This window comes from Arvicanthis niloticus, chromosome 2 (genome assembly GCF_011762505.2).
Source record: "Arvicanthis niloticus isolate mArvNil1 chromosome 2, mArvNil1.pat.X, whole genome shotgun sequence".
In the NCBI taxonomy this organism is placed as follows: Eukaryota; Metazoa; Chordata; class Mammalia; order Rodentia; family Muridae; genus Arvicanthis; species Arvicanthis niloticus.
In genome coordinates this window covers 97,298,132-97,315,676 of record NC_047659.1, presented here as the reverse complement: position 1 = coordinate 97,315,676, position 17,545 = coordinate 97,298,132, and the positions used below count along the sequence as shown (strand labels likewise).

The window sequence follows — 17,545 nt, the reverse complement described above, 5'->3', positions numbered from 1 at the left end:
TCAGTTAGAAATTGATTTCTGTACCTCCTGCAATCAAAGTGTGTGGTGTTTTCTTTTCTTTCTTTTTTTTTGTTTTGTTTTGTTTTTTTTGTTGTTGTTGTTTTTTTTTTTTGTTTTGTTTTGTTTTGTTTTTCGAGACAGGGTCTCTCTGTATAGCCCAGGCTGTCCTAGAACTCACTCTGTAGACCAAGCTGGTCGTGAACTCAGAAATCCGCCTGCCTCTGCCTCCCAAGTGCTGGGATTGTGTGTGGTGTTTTCAACAATAGAGTTTTACCATCTAGTGATGGTGGTTAGCCAAGGGCAGTGGTGATAGTCTGGTTGTTTGTGGGGACCTCTGAAGACACCTTAGCTGACACCTCATAGAGGGTGTTCTATGTATGACACTCAGATTTTTGTTTAATAACTCATGTCTTTTGGGAATAACACTGTCTACACATACAGGGCACCCCCATCCAATCTCTTCTTTAAGCTCTTCTCCCATCTCCCTTCGTACCACATGCATTCCCTTCCCTCTTTCATGAAAAATTTCTGGCTTTTTGATGTCGATAGACAGCCTAAAGAGAACTTACAAACCTAAAAATGCAAAGCTAGGATTCACATTTGAAAGAGGAAGCAGCCATTGTCTTTCTGGGCCCGGGTTCTCACCTGGTCTAATATTTTCCAGTTATGTCCATTTTCGTACAGATTTTTATAGTTTCATTTTTCTTTACAACTTAGTTTAATTCTATTGTCTTATGTATTTGTTCACCGGTTGATGGACATTGAGGCTGTTTTATGTCCTGCTATTGTGAGGAGAGCTGCAATGTTCAAAGTTGTACAGGTATCCCTGGGTAGAATGTAGAGTCTTTGAGTGTGTGCCCACGAGTAGTATGTACAGATCAAATAGCTTCACTTTTAGTTTTCTTGCACAACCACCACACTGATTTCCATAGTAGCGACACCAGTTTACACTCCTGCTTACACCAAATAAGGTGCCCCCTTCCCCAAGACTCTCATTAGCACTGGTTGACATCTCCTTCATTGATCTTAGCTATTCTCAGTGGGGTGAGGTGGAATCTGTTAAGCATTTTTAATTATAACAAAATGTTTTACAATCTTGTTGTAGGTCTTCCTTCATCTACCCGAATGAAACAAGTATGGAGCTGTTTTTTTTTTTTTCTTCCAGCTTTTAAACTTTTTTTTCCTTTTTATTGAAATAGATTTTTTTCCTCACATAACATATCCAGATTACAGTTTCCTGTTCTTCAACTCCTCCCAGTTCCTCCCCATCTCTCCTCCCATCTGAATCCACCCCCTTTGTGTCTCTTATTAGAAAATAGACTTTTGAGAGAATATCATATCATATCTTATCATATCACATCATAAAACAAAACTAACAGATCAGAACTGCGGTTCTGATGTGTGTCAATCATGTTGAATTAGAAGGCCTTGTTTCCATGGTGTTCTCCAGCCCCTCTGGTCTGTACACTCTTTCTACCTTCCTTTCCACAGGATTCCCTGAACCCTGAGGGGAAGGATTGGATGAAGTCATTTCATTAAGGCCTGTGTGTTCTAAGGTCTTTCACACTCATGTCTGGCTGTGAGTCTCTGTCTGTTCTCATCTGCTGCATGAGGAAGCTTCTCTGGTGCTGGCTGAGCCAGGCACTTCTCTAGGAGGATAGCAGAATGTCATCAGGAGTCCTGTTATTGCTACTTTTAGTTTTTCTATAACAGTGGTATTTGGTTTTACTCTAGGTCCCAATGATGACCAGTCTCAGGCTCTTGGCCACTCAAGCAGTGTCAGGTGTGGGTTTCATCTTGTGGAGTGGGCCTTAAGTCAAAGCAGATATTGGTTCCTTCCACAAGGTCTGTGTCACCACTGCACTAGCTTATCTTGTAGCAGGACACCATCGTAGGGTTTGTTCTAGGCTGTGGTTTGGAACTGTTTTGATTCATCTTTTCTCCCTCTGTCTTTACTCTTATCCTCAATTCTGGTTTATAAATGATGGCTATGCTTTGTTTCAGAATGCTACTGAATATTCCTTTAACATAGGTTTTGAAGGTTTCAAATGCTTTTCAAATGAACACTATAGTTCATGCTCGCATCATTTTTTATTTAGAACTGATTATAAATTTACTAGAATTGTTGCATGTCACCTATTTAATTCTACACTTCAACTGTTTTGAGGTTTTTGTTTTGATTTATTTGGTTACAACAATATGTCAGAAATTAGTTCAGGATGAGTATTTGATGTTAAAATTTGAGCTTAAACATCCTTTATCTTTGTATTTAAACACTACATTGAGCAAGAATAAGACGCATTAGCTAAAGCTCCCCCTGCCGCATCCCTGCCCCTTGTCAACATTATTACAATGTAACATTATTGTTACATTTCTATATCCCAGCTTCACTGTGCTAGAGTGATGTCAGTTGATTCTTTGTATATTCTGATAGCACCTTTTTGGTCTAAAAGCTTATGCTCCTTATTTGCTTTCACTAACACCGCCAGAATGTGATTTGCTTTTGAACTAATTTGCCAGGGAATTTGAACAGTGCTCTCAGTCTGAACATCTAGGCTACTGCTGGCTGAAGACAATTCTCTTTTATCATACCTTTGATCACCACTTCTTTATCCTTTATTTTGTTCAAAGATCCTAGTGACTGTATATTGGGCTCACGACTCCGATATCTACAGATTCACAAATGGTTTGCATTCTTGGTGTGTGCTCCCTGTTGTTTGCATTTATTTGTTCCAGGATGTACAGTCAGCACTCACCAGTGGGGATTCCCCTCTGGTTTTTCTGTTTCATGGTTTAACATCACAAGTGGAATTTTATCCTCAGGTTTGGTTTGTGTCTCATGCTGCTTAGCTGTTGCCCTAGAGCTTCTCAGTCACATTGGTTGGTTCTATTTCAAGGGGGAGACATCCCCTCTCTTAGCAGCCCCCCCTTTTTAAAAAAAGTGGATTATGATTTCTTTTCCTTCTTATAACATGGACCAGGCTATTTTCTTTTGCTGGTGATGAAATGACAGGTGGTGGAAGATAAACTTGCAGGTTTTGGTTTCCTGTCCTGGTTTCCTGTCCTGGTTTCCTGTCCTGGTAGTCCAGTACACTAGATAATTAGCAGATCTCGACCAGGATAGATTGCAGGGCTGTCTTCAGGTGTAATGATCCTGTAGTTTATTATCTTCTGCGTCTAGTGTCTTTAGTGCTGCGATACGTCAGAGGGCAGCAAACTGCAGTAGGAGGGGAACATATTCCTGTGTCTAGAGACGGATGTATTTATGCTGCAGATAGAGTAGGAGTCCTTTACCTGCATGTCTCCTGAGGGCTCTGCTGCCACACAAGGTACAGGAAAGGAAGAAGGGATTGGGGACACATTCCCAGACCACACAAATTTTATGACAATAAGTCAGAGATTTTTCTTTTTTGTGATCTGAGGAATGTAAGAAAGGTTTCATTGGAATGAGTTGGGGTGGTCATATAAAATATCACACTATCTTATAAAATTATTAAAAATAAAACCCTTGACATTTCACCTCCTGAGGCCGTTTTAACCTTGGTAGATACAGTCGTCCATATACCTAAGCTCTAGACTCTCGTCTAGCTTTGCCCCTTGTGTGCGTACAGACGTGGAGATGTGTGGTTGGTCCAGTAATCTTCATGTTCCAGAGTAATCTTGGAGGCAAGCTTCTGTGTATGTGATTTTTTTTATGTCTAAAATGCCTCTCTTTTTGCATTTGGCTTTATTTGCAGATAGCTTTGGACACAAGTTACTGGACTGTGGTTAATCATGTCTTCATCTGGGGCAGTGTTGCTACCTATTTCTCCATCTTACTGGCCATGCACAGTGATGGTGTCTTTGGAATCTTCCCACACCAGTTCCCCTTTGTTGGTAAGTGATCCTACCTGTTGTGAGGCATTGTGTCATACTCTAAGCCCTTTGTCTTTATGACTTGTTTTTGTGTGTGGGGATAGAAATGGCCAGCACTCTTTTTTTTTTTCCCTAGGAGTTGACTGTTACACCCTAAGCCTTTCAGACCGGAAAGAGGTTCTAAGAGACTGCTTTTTTTTTTTTTTTTTTTTTTTTGTTGTCAGATAGAACTTATAAGCTCCCATGGCCCAGATGAAGTAGGCTGTGCATTAGAAGGCAAGGGACATAACATGTGTATTTGAAGCCAATAAAAAGTTTCTTTGTTATAAAACAGTAAAGAGGGGGAAATGGCCAGCTTTCCTTATCAGGTTCCCACCAGCATATCTGTCAGAGTTCTCCCACAGACATCATCTGCATTTAGATGAAAGAGAAATGGTTCATAAATTATAACCCTCTACAGATTTCTGAACATCCTTCCAGACGTGGCCAGAAGAGAAGGCTGCATAAATGTAAGGGATTAAAGGCCAGCTCTACCACTTAACAAATTGCGTGGTGTTGAACAAACTTTCTTCCCTTTTCATGATTTAATATTTATCTATGAACTGGGTTGCTAATTGTTCCTATTTTCAATAGCAAAAAGTGGAGATCAAATGAGTTACTACATATACAGCATTAGGATGGATCCTGGTTAAATAAATACTGACTCTGGTGAGAATTGAGTGTTTGTCTTGGTTAGAGTTCCTATTGCTGTGGGAAAACATCATGTCAAAAAGCAGCTCTGGGAGGAAAGGGTTCTTTCATCTTACATGTTCTGACCACCATCTGTCATGAAGGGAGGTCAGGGGCAGAGGAACTAAAGCAGAGGCCATGAAAGAACATTACTTACTGACTTGCTCTCCATGGCTTTCTCAATCTGCTTTCGTATAGTACCCACAGATGACTAGCCAGGGGTGGCACCACCCAAGATGGGCTGGATCCTCCCATATCAATCATTAATTAAGAAAATGGACTATAGACTTGCCCACAGGCTAAGGTTATAGAGGCACTTTCTCAACAGAGAGTCCTTTCCAAATAACTCTAGCTTGTGTCAAGTTTACATGAAACTAGCCACCACAGTATTATTATTCAAGAAATTGTGACTTGATTATGTTTGAGGGCATCATGGGAGAATTTGGATGTCTGATGGGGTGTCAATGAACCCCTACAATTCACTAAAGTCTTGAAGTTACATTATTTAATAAAGAGGATACGTCCAGCGTTCCTGTGTTAAGGTCCACACTCCAAAATGATTCTGCCAAGATCACTGACTTTTACACAAGAACCATTAGTACACTTTCCAAGAAGTTTGGAAATCCCTACTGCAGGTAAGTAAGGAACAGAGATTTTCTGACTTCGCTTCAACAAATTAGAAAAGAATATGTTTAGAGACAATTCTTTGATCTCAAGCAGGTAGCATAGCACTTCAAGTTCATTCTCCAAATACCTCAGCTTAGAAAACAATTTCTGGTGAGCTCTGTGTCAAAAGGGTCACAGGATTGATTTTTGAAGTGGTGGTCTTCACTGAGGCCTGGGTTCTGTTTCCATCCAGCTGTGTGTGTAAGTGTGGGGACACTGTGCTTCAACTTTGTCCGTTCTTACACATACAGTAACCGCTTCAAGTCCTAACAGTCTTGCTCAGTATACCACATTAATACTTTGTTTAGCAAAAGATTCCAACCATGTAGAGGCATGTTGGTTAGTCATCAGAGCATGCCAGTTAGGAAAGGGAGGCTCATGAACTGTTTTAAAATTTCAGTTTATTTATTTACTTTTGTGTAACCAAATCTTAAACGTTTGGTACATTTCCAGTCTATGTTAGACCACTCTGACATGCAACATGGGACTGTTTCCCCTAGAGAATGTAGTTTGTGTGCAGACTAATTCTTTTTTACTTAATCACACGCCATTCCATGAATTAATTACTGAGATCCAATGAAAGTTTACAAAAGTTAGATCAACACTGGGGTTTTCTTAAAAAAAAAAAAAAAAAACAGAAAGGAAGAAAGAAACAAACAAAGAAAGAAAGAATGAGAGGAAGAAAGAAAGAAAGAAAGAAGAGAAAAAAAAGAAAAGTTTTTTCCTTAGTAACCAGCATCAGGGAGGGGCATGGCTTTAAAGTGAAACTTGTTTTTCTCAAGGTTGTGGTTAATGAGCTTCAAGGAACTTAAAAAGACATTTAATTGATTGAATCAAGTTTGTTTCTGCCCTTGGCTTACAACAACTGGAATTGGCTGCTCTTTGGTAGACAGATTTACTTTCCAAAGCCAGGAAAAGCAGACATACCAATCAGTGGCCAAACTCTCATACCCAAAGCCAATTCGAATGGTGTTAACACGGGTGCACTGAAATGAAGACCTGGCTGCTTGAAGGTATCATGATGAATCCCTAGAAAATGAACAGGGACAGGGATGGTGTAGTTCCACAAAATCTGCCTGCCCCCTTCTTGCTGCCTTGATTAGACAAACAATAAATGTGTGAGAAATAAGGGTAAAGTCTGGAAGCTGGCTCCAGGCTTGGCAGTGAGTTTCTCTGGCCTGCCATCTCTCATGTTGGGTAGCCAACTCAGTGGTCCTGGGGAACTCTTCTCTTCAAACCAGGATACTCCAGGATTTCCCCAGATCTTTAACTCAGAACCAAGGGAGCATCAAAGAAATAGCAAGTTCCTTTTGAGGCAGCTTTTCTGGGCTGTTGTCTAGAATTTCAAAGGTTACTCTTGTGCTAGATGTGGCGTTTGCCTATGGCATAGACAGTCAGTGAGGCCATTGTTTGTGAATAGGCCTGCATCAAATCATTAATCGGAATTCTAAACTGGTCATGGATTATGAGGTTGAAAGGAAGGAACCAAGCAAAGCTGGAAGAAGCCTGGGTGAGAGACTGCTTCCTCAAGCTAGCATTTCCCCCAGGCTTTCATAATTGTGTCAAATATTTTTCCTTTAAATGCATATAATTATCAGTCTAATTCATAACCACTAACTATAACTATAATTACTTTATATAATTATAGAGATTTTATATCAATTCGGTGTTTTATAACCAGGGTGTCTGTGTCTCTCTAACGGCAGGAAATGCGCGGCACTCTCTGAGCCAGAAGTTTGTCTGGCTCGTGGTTCTCTTGACAGCGGTGACATCAGTCATGCCAGTGGTGGTGTTCAGATTCCTGAAGATGTGTTTATACCCAAGCCTGAGTGATCAGGTATGTTTGAGACACCGTGAGTCCTTGAAGGATGGTTGGTGGCTTTCATGAATGATGTCCCTTTCTGTCCAAAGAGATGCACAGGAATGACTAAGAAAATTTTCCTAGGTTCCTGGCATCATAGCAGAGTAGATGATACTCTCCCCAGGTATATTGGGCTATAGGTGGGTGTGGAGTGATAGATTCGAAGTACTTTTACCCCTGACTCACTCGAATCACTTTGGAGCATTACTTTAAGAGAAGGGCAAACTACAGGGAAGGCTAAGGAATACCATACAAAGACTCCTAACAAGTCGTGTGAAGCCGTCTCACCATTTGAGTAGAAATAGAGTATTGGCTTGGGTAATAAGTGAGACCTGTTACCCACTGAGCAGATTTTAAAAGGGAATAGCAGCATGCTGAGTAGACTGGGAATACAGAGATAGAAGAACAACAGAAAGAGCACAGTGTAGAAAGAAATCTGGATCAGAGATTAGAATAGATCTCAATGGCTCAGAGGAAACAGTACAAATAAAGCCGTGCTGGGCTAGGCTGAGACTCAGGACAGAGAAGAGGAGGAGAGGGAGACATACTTTAATCATCTCACAAAGAAAGGTAACATGTTTCTAGGGGTACCGAGGCCAGATCAGTGAAGTTAAGGGCTCTGAGCTTTTCTTACCGTGATGTTTCTTACATTGTGGGGCAGAGTATGAAACGAGTCACAGAATCCCTGTGTCTGTCCTTTTATGTTGGATCTGAGCTGAATCCAACCCATAAAATGATGGGCAATCTGAAGATGCCAATTTTGCTTGTGTTAAGGTTGATTGTCAAATTTTGCTTAGTGAGTATCCTCAGACCTGGAAATTAGAATTGATCACGTATGCAAAACCTCTGGTCATCGTCTTCACTCACTTTCCTAGGGAGATAGAAGGCAGGTTGAAACCCACCCAAATGATGTTTAGGTCTTACATTTTTTTTGACAACTATTGGGTGTGTTTACCCTGTCAGATCTCAGGGACATTATCTAGCAGCAGGAATCTGGTCCTCTGCGTCTCCCTGCCCCCCTTTTGACAATGTTTCCCAAGCCTTTGTTGTAGGGGCTGTGCTATAGATGTTCTTTAAAAGGCCACACCTCCATATTTGTGAAACACATCACGCACACCCATACACTCATACACACACACACACGCCCCAAACCAGAATAAATGAAAACCCCAAAAGTCTCATGATAAGTTGACCTTCCATGAGGGGGAGAACATTCTGAGTCTAATTTCTGAAATTTTCTCCTAATCCAGTTACTAGTGACTGTAGGATCCAGATAGCCTCTGAAAGGGAAAGAGAAAAGACTGGGTATTGGGACAATAAACATAATATTTCTATACAAAAATATGCTCAAGATCTCGGGCTCTGTTCCCAACCAAAGCAACCCCCACCCCCAACTCACCATACAGCCCATGAAATTGAGTCAGTAATGAATTTTATTGGAATATTTCTTGTTTATATGAGAATTTTTTGGTAGGGAAAAAATTGATTAGTGCCTAGTGTCATCTTTGGGGTGGAAAATGTTATGGCTTTAGGCTTAAAGCTTCCTTTTGGAGTAAAGGCGAAGATTTTCTTGTAGACTTTCAATTAAGTAACAAAAATGGCGTTCATTTTACTCAGTGGCTGAGTATCTGGAGTCTAATATCTGGGCTCATGGTTGTGGTGCTCTTCTTCCTCAGATCCGCCGGTGGCAGAAAGCTCAGAGAAAGGAAAGGCCCCTACGAAGCAGAAGGCCTCAGACCCGCAGGTCAAGCTCCAGAAGATCCGGATACGCGTTTGCTCACCAAGAGGGCTACGGAGAGCTCATCACATCTGGAAAAAATATGCGAGCTAAAAGTCCAGCCCCAGCATCAGGGCTGGAAAAGATGCTTTATAATAACACGAGCTGGATTGAAAATTTATGTAAGAAAACCACAGACGCAGTGAGCAGCTTTACTCATGATAAGACGGTGAAATTGTGAGTCAAGATAGACTTGACCACAAAGCCGTCTTTTCACCTCATCTGGGGCTGAGCGTAGGCTGCTCAGGGGCCAAGAGCAAGGCAGATCACATTGCTTAACTTAAATCCATGGCCTCCAGCTGCCAACGCCTGTCAGATAGTGATGTTTTCTGCAGGATTCCGGGCCAGATGTGCACTGTCCAATCTGTGATTCTGTGCACCAAGGCCTCATGGGACAAGTGCAGATTTTTTATTAACTTAAACACCAATCCATCCGAACTTTGAATCTTATGTATGGAAAAAACGGCTTGTAAATTAAGCATCTATGTTGGACGGGTTTTAGATATGTAAAAGCATACATTCCAATGATGTGTTTCAACCAAAAACGCATGTTGACAGATATACCATGTATGTGAAGAGTGCCTTTCTCGGACGCAATTGCAGAATTTAAAGTGTGAAGTGTGGTGCTCTCAGGTTGAGAGTCAGTCTTTCTCTAGACTTGAGCTCCCCTTGCCAGGACAACAAAGCCTTCCATGCCTGAAGAATGCATTAAAAAGTCTGTGGGGTTGTCTGTTTTACAAACAAGGACAAAAGCAAATGAGTGTCTCTGCAGAGGGGCTGCTAACATGGTCAGATTTATAGAGAGTGTTCAGAATGATCCATGTGGAGACAAAATACCAGAGTGGCTCCTCTATTGTCCCTAATGTTTCAGTGACTTGTATGACAATGTCAGTAGTGATCCGCTGCACGTTACACAGATGCAGGCAGAGCCAGCAGAGTGGTAGAACACCGCCCTTTATTGACAGTGTTCCATGCAGCCCATGGGCAAATGCTGCTGACAGATGCCATTTTTAAAAACTTGAGAATCGAAAGGAAGTGAATCAATGGCAGTCTCTTAGTATTCACTCAGGCTTAGGCCATTGAGACTCAGTTCCTTTTAGCGTCTAGCTGTCCTGTTTATGACTCAAACATCTAAATGTATAGATATATAGATGAAGCTGATTTTTAAAATAGACATTGCAGCCCAATTTGGGGATCTATAAGTGAGTCACTAGTTTGTTTCCTTTATAAGATTCTGTGTTCAAATTGCTGCTGACACCCACTTACCTCTGTGATGGGGAGGGAATGTGCCTTTCCTAGACTCGGTTTCCTCCTCTACAAAATGAGGATGTACTATCTACCTCACGTGGTTGATGACCATCAAGCACAAATTCTCAGACCATCAGAAACACAATTCTCATATGAATGTGCAAGTTAGGTTTTAGCTAGCTCACCATCAGAGCAGCAAAAATGAGTATGGTAGAAAGCAAATAAAACTAGCCTGGGGGAACAGATTCATCTACAAGGAAATAAACAAAACCAAACCAAGCAAACAAAAAGTCAGGTTTTCTAAAAATCAGCCTTTAGCTCGCTAGCCTTCTTTCTCTGGGTCTCAGTCAATCGCTGATCAACCAAAATTGCTTTTCACAAAGAGCTTGTTAATCTTGTGTGGCCTTGATAGATGATGGGTTGGGGTGGCGTTAATAGGACAGTGTTCCCTGCCCAATTGATCCTGATTTTTAAGCCTAATTTTTCCCAAGTGGTACTCAGTGAGATAATCTGTATACAGTAGCTACTATCTAGAACCTTTACCCATACCAAATGCTTGTAGTGATTCCTTTTTCTATACATATCTACCTAGAAAAAAGGTAAGATTTTCATGTCTAATGATCAGCTTCAGTGTGCTTACTTATGTTTTATAACAATTTCGAAAACTTTGGAAATTTCCAGTAAATGTTTTGCCACCATTGGTGTTCGATGTTTTCTTTCTTTCTTATTGAGAGCTCCCTGGGGAAATTTTGCTATATTGTGCTAGCTCTCTCACTTGAGTTCTCTCTCTCTCTCTCTCTCTCTCTCTCTCTCTCTCTCTCTCTCTCTCCTCCTCCTCCTCCTCCTCCTCCTCCTCCTCCTCCTCCTCCTCCTCCTCCTCTTCCTCCTCCTCCTCCTCTCACCTGCTTACTCCCTGTCCTTCCTTTATATATCTGGGGGAAATATATGTCCTTTTTAGCATGGAGTCAAGAATTAGATGGACCAACTGGATTCATGTGCAATACTAGAACTGGCCGATTTGGCAAGTTCAGCACAAAATTTAAAAGGTCATTTATAAACAGATAGTTGAAGAGAATTGTGGGAGAAACATTTTATTGGTTTTATTTTGGTCTTATAAAAACCAAATAAACACACACAGCCTACTTTAAGATACCGACCATACGGAGATCATTTTAAACCTGAAGATGAAAGTCAGTGTGGTGGGTGGAGACATAAACAAAATAAACACAATTTTAATTTACATAATGTATCAGATTATCTGGGGAGTCTCCCTTTTTAAAAATATATTTAGAACTTAAGTTGTTAACCTTGACGTTGGAAACCTCAGGAGGCTGAGTTTGAACTATTACAGGTGAGAGAAAATTGTATTTCCTGGGGGTGGGTGTGCAAATTGTATTTCCTGGAGGTGGGTGTGCAAATTGTATTTCCTGGGGGTGGGTGTGCAAATTGTATTTCCTGGGGGTGGGTGTGCAATCGTTGCTGCTCTCAGGGATTTATACAAAGAACGGACAGGAGAGAGAAAAAGTAAAGGAAGTAAAAGGGGAGGGGGGGCAGGCATTGTTAGTTTTACGTTTCTTGAGATGGTATGATTCTAAGTAGCAAATATGATCAATGTCTTGAAGGAAAAGAAGCCACAGGAATAGAGACTTAAATAACAAAACATCTTCACATCCTGTGTGTGCTCAGGAAAAATCTTCTGGATCAGAGCCAGGAACTCTGGCTTCTCATATCAGCATCTTGCTGCTGATACCTAAGGAGCTTCGTATCCTCATTCATCATCTGGGAAGTTGGACAGATTGGTCCCGAAGGTCCTTTCTCATTTGCCCATTCTGCAGCCCATCATGGTCCTCTGCACTGCTCTGTGGCTTTGGTGGTTGGGAGTGAGAGGAGGAAAGGAGAAAGGGGGCAAATGGAACCAAACTGGATGCTCTCTTGAGGATGGGGCTGTCGCCTGTACTGTTTATGTTCATCTAGAACAGTCCCTTTCTTGGCTCTTGACAGAGGTGCTGTTTCTATGGTGGTGTTGCTTCTAGATTTTGCCGGATACAGACCGCTCTCTCTTTCCTTTCTTTGCTACCATTTTAATATCAAACATATATAGACCAGAAGGTCAGCTTCTCCTGGTAAGTGAGAGGAAGGCCATTTAAAAGTATCTTTGCCTTGTCTGGAGCTGGGTTAAAAACAGCACCCAAGGGGCATTCCTCAGGATAATGGAGCACTGGGCAGTGTGCTTGTGCCTTCGGATGTGTTTTCTGGTCTGTATATTCAGTAGTGTTCAGTACGCTCTTGTCCCGGACTGTTTTTTTTTTTTTTTTTTTTTTTTTTTTTTTTAGCAAACTGAGGCATGACCAGACACAGTGCTGAACTCTCTTTGATATTTCACAGAAAGGCCTACTCTCCAGTCAGACATAAGAATACACGCACAAGAGAAGCAAACACATCTCGAAGGGAAAAAATCTTTAGAAAGGATAAATCAGAAAGCCTTACCTACTATTTTACCACAATAAATTACAGCATTTTGTATGTATCTAACCAAAGTCCCTAAGACTGATTAAACTGGTTATAATTTTCGACTATGTCTTGAAACGGTTTTGTCTTGGTGACTAGAGGATTAAGGGAGAATCCAGAAGCAGCCTCTTAGGTTTGGTGGGGGTTTTGGGTCGTGGGTTAGATAACCATGAGGAGCTGTGATTTCCAGTTTTGTACTAACATCTGGCAAAAAGTCTGCAGTTCACTTTACTGTGTCAAAACAATTCCTCACCAGGAAATCATAGACTTTTGCAATTCTTGAAGCCAAGCCTTCTGCAAAACTGTCTGGAAGCCAGAGATACATGGCCCTTGTATTTCAGAGTGCTCATTTAGACAGACTTGGTGAAACTCTAGGTTTACAGTTAAGACTTAACCAAGAAGGAGACTTATCTGGCCCGAAATTTCAAAACTCCCTGGGAGACCTATTCTGAGATTGATGCAGAATGTAAATCAGCTTTGAGATAGATGCATAAACGTCCAGAGTATGAAAACTGAGGAGTTGGCAAGAAGTCTCTGGACATCTCAATTTGACCTTCATAAAGACAAGTTTAAATTTTTAATGAATTACAGCCCTGGAAATATACAGAAAAATTTTACTGAATCAGCATACATGTGGTTACCTTAGTTTGGAAATAAAATAATGATCTGTCTGCTTGTTCTCAATTTGTCACATGTATGTCCGTGCTCCCAGTGCTTTAGGCAAGCCCTAATGGTGACATTTGGTGGCTGATGGTTTTATTCTGGCTCCTGTTGTGGTCATCTCTGTATAGAAGGCAGCATTGTACAGATATTTAAACATAAAACAGGACACAAAATATGGACAGAAATTAGACTGACTACATACAGAGCAGCCCCAGAAAGAATTGTTTTTAACCAAATTTTTATTAGGAAATTTAAATGTACGTGAGGCAAACTGATGAAAGATGAAAGATCAAGATCAAAATAAAGTTAAACTCAGTTGGAACAGTTAAATGTATAGACATGTGCAAAAAAAAAAAAAAACCCAGACTTCCATGGCATTTTCATAAGGATTACTAATAAGAAGAGGAATACTGTCACAGGGAGCTGCCAAAGATGACCACTCAGACATAGCTTACAGCCAGTTGAAAGTCTTTACTCCAGCCAGCAGGGACTACATTCAGCTTTTTGGGTCCTAAGTGTGGTCCAGAGTGTCCAGAGTATGGAGTTTTGAGGACAAAAACCATGTCCCAGCATTTTTCTTGGTAGCACAAGGAGTTTCACAGAAGCAAATAATCTAACAGAAACCAAGATAAACAGCTGGAGGGGTTTCTGTGCAAGCAGGCAGTTTAACAGAAGCTAAGATAAGCTGTTGCCTAGAGGGGGTTGGTTCTACATAGTTTAACAGAAGCTAAGATAAATTAGTTGGGACATCTTGACCTCTTGGCTTCTAAAATAGAGTTTGGTAATTTTCCATGGGATTTTCCATCATGGAGATAGGATTCTAGTTACATCTGAAATGGCCTCAGCAAGAATACAGTATGGAGGAACATCTGTCATGATACAAATGGAAATAAGTTTGAACAGCAATTCTTAACAGAATTGGGAATTTACAATAGCTTATATATGGTCAGATGCTAGCCTCACCAAGCATGGCCTTTAGGTTATAAATACAGGATAGAAAACACCAATGAGGTTTAATTACAGAGTAATTCTCTGTTAGAAGTAATCTTTTCCCTCACATGGGTTGCTGTCTGTTTCCTGAAGTCTACCTTTCCTCACTCCTATCTAAATACACATACATAAAAGATTAGAAGTTCAGATCCCCACAGGAGAGAGAACACATGCTGTTTGTCTTTCTGAGCCTAGGCTACAGAGGTACATTCTAATTCTAATTTTTATTACCCACTAATCTGTAGATGGATGTCCAGGATGATTCCATTTCCTTGCTGTTGTGAACAGAGAAACAACAGACATGGATGAGCAAACATCTATTTTTATTTTGATGAGCTGAGGTCTTTTGTGTTCCCTAATGAATTTTAAAATCATTTATTCTGTGTCCCTCAAAATAAAGTTTATATTTTGATGGAGACTGCTTTGACTCTGTAGGTTGTTTTTGGTAAGATGGCCATTTCCACAGTATTAATTCTTCCAGTACAAGAGGATAGGTGCTCTTCCCAGCTTCTAGCAAATTCTTTAATTTCTTTCTTTATTATTTTAAAGTTTTCGTTGTAGAAGTCATTCACTTTCTTGGTTAGGTTTATTTCAATGTATTTTCTGAAGAAATTTTAAGTGAGATTATTTCTCTAATTTCTTCCTCGGAGATACCAATGTTTGCCATTGGTACATAGGTAGGCTACTGATTCCTTTTGTACATTCATATTATATTCTGCTGTTTTGCTGAAAATGTTTATCAGTTCTAGATGTTTTATACTGGGGTGTTTAAGATTTCATAGAGGGAACCGTACCATCTGCAAATGCTCTCTGACTTCTTCCTTTTCTATGTGTATAACTTTTATTTGTTTCTCTTTTGTACTGCTTTAGCTACAACTTCCAACACTTTATTAAATAAGATTGGAGAAAGTAGACACTTTTGTATTGTTACTGAGTTTAGTGTCAATGCTTTTAGCTTTCTTCCATTTGATATAAATATTGATCAGGGGTAAAATAACATTAAATTGTAAATGGAGATGAAATAGCAGTGTGATCTAGAGGGGAAGTTCATTAAGATCAGAGATGTTTATAAGGAGGTGGAATAACAGAATGATGTAAGAGAAGGGAAACATTCCACCCCTCAGAGAAGCTCCTTAAGCTCAGGAAATAAACAACTGAAGAGCTCCAGGAAGTCCCTGAAATTGACCAGGTTTACTAGGCTCCTTCTCCCCAGGCATATATAAACTGTGGGGACTGCTGGGAAACAGTCTCAGACAAGCAGAACTTCTGAGAGCTGCTCAGAAGTAGTGGATATCAGCCCATATCAGCTCTATTGCCTGAGACGCGGAAGGACACTCTACAAGCTGTTGTACTGCCTTTCAGCCTGCACAGTGTGCTCCTAATTTTTAGCTTTTGTGAGCTATCACTCATGCTGGAGTGGACTTTGATGCTGCAACTGTCTTTGAGTCATTTCTGCCCCTTTCAGTAACTCCTCACCCATATTCCTGTAAGTAACCTCAATAAAATCCATCAGATTACCAAGATGGACTTTGCTGTTCTTTGTTGTTCTTTGGTTTGTCAATAGGTCTATCTGGGCTGAATATACTGTCCCCTCCCCCCAAGTCTCCCCAGAAATAGTGTCACAGAACAGAGCACAGCTTTTGAGAATTAGTTCTCTCCTTCCACCTCGGGTTCCTGGGATAGAAGTCAAGCTGTCAAACCTTCATGGCAAATGCTTAGACCCACTGAGCTATTTCACTGGCCTATCCAATGTACACCTTTAATGTTGTTGTCAAATATTAGGTTATAGTTGTATGCACTTGTATCAGTGTCCTGTGTTTTATTCCACTGGGATAAATTTTTGAGCCAGTACCATACTGCTTTTATTACAATGGCTTTGTAGTGTAACTTAAAGTCAGGTGTAGTGATACCTTCAACAATATTCTTTTTGCTCAGGATTCCTTTGACTATCTAGGGGTCTGAAGTGCTTCATATGAATTTTAAGATTTTTTCCCCCTGTATCTATGAAGAGTAGAATTGGAATTTGTATTACATTGAATCAAAATGTTAGTTCTACCTGTATCATGGGATGTCTTTCCACCTTCTGGTGTCTTTAATTTTTTCTTAAGATCTTTAAAATATTCATTGTAGAAGTCTTTCAGATTGGTGGGTTTGTTATTATTATTTGTAACATTGATATTCATTTTTTATTTTCTCCTGTCTTATTGCTCTATGACCTCAAGCACTACATTGAATAGGAGTGGTAGAGAATAGACAGCTCTTTCTTGCTCCTGATGTTAATGAAAATGCTTAAGGTTCTTTCCATTTAGCATGATATTGGCAATGGGTTTATTAAGATATGTTCTCTACATCCCTATCTTCTCCAGGATTTTTATCATAAAAAGATGAAAGATTTTGTTAAAGCTTTTTCTGTATCAATTGAGATGATCGTGTGATTTTGTCCTTGAATCCATATATGTGATGAATTTTATTTACTGTTTTATGTATGTTGAAGCATTTCCTATAGCTCTGGAATGAAGCCAACTTGATTTCAAAAAAATGGTCTTTTGGGATTTGTTCTTGTGTTTGGTTTGCTATGGAGAAACTTTGCATTCATCCTTATCCAGGAGGTGGGTCTATAATTTTCTTGCTGTGTCTTTAACTGCTTAAGATATAAGGATACTACTGGCTTCATAAAAAGAGCCTGGAAGTTTTCCTTCCTTCTCTATTTTATTAGTTAACTTAAGAATTAGTGGTAGTTCTTTAAAGTTTTGGTAGAATTCTGTGGTAGACTCAGCCTCAGAATGAAACCCCTTGTTTTGGAGGGGTTTGTTATTTCTTTTGTGTTATTGTTAGAGACCTGTTTAAATTGCTATATCACTTGGTTTAACTTTTGTAGTTCATATTTGTCTAGAAATTAATTTATATTTTCCAATTGGTTAGGACATAGCTTTTAAAAGCATGTTCTGATGGTTCTCTGAGTTCCTTTGTTAGCTGTAGTGATTGGAATGTGTCTCCATTTCCTTCTCTAATCTCATTAATTTGTATTTAATTTTACTACTCATTCTCCTTTGGTTAAATTGTTGGAGGCTTTATCAATTTGGCTTATATTTTCAAAGAACCAACTTTAGTTTTATTGATTTTATTTATTAACTTCTGTTTTGTTATTTTCTGCTCTGGTTGTTATTCATTTTGTAATCTACTGCTTTGAGGCTTGCTGCCATTTCCTGTCTTAGGGTTTCTGTGGCTGTGATGAAACGCAGTGCCCA

The 17,545-nt window shown here is 40.0% G+C and overlaps 1 protein-coding gene across 6 annotated transcripts in view; it reads left to right on the top strand.

Annotated features, from left to right (window-relative positions):
• Atp8b4 (ATPase phospholipid transporting 8B4 (putative)) overlaps positions 1-10,834 on the top strand; it is a 172,545-nt gene extending 161,711 nt beyond the window's left edge. For 5 of the 6 annotated variants that reach the window (XM_076929685.1, XM_076929687.1, XM_076929686.1 and 2 more), the window contains 3 exons: positions 3,738-3,876; positions 6,957-7,087; positions 8,788-10,834. In XM_076929685.1, coding sequence (XP_076785800.1) covers positions 3,738-3,876; positions 6,957-7,087; positions 8,788-9,069 — 552 coding nt within the window. In that variant the 3' untranslated portion in view covers positions 9,070-10,834. Of the gene's footprint in view, positions 1-3,737; positions 3,877-6,956; positions 7,088-8,787 lie in introns of those variants that run through there. The other variant, XM_076929688.1, reaches the window with a different exon arrangement.
• Positions 10,835-17,545: the final 6,711 nt, after the last annotated feature.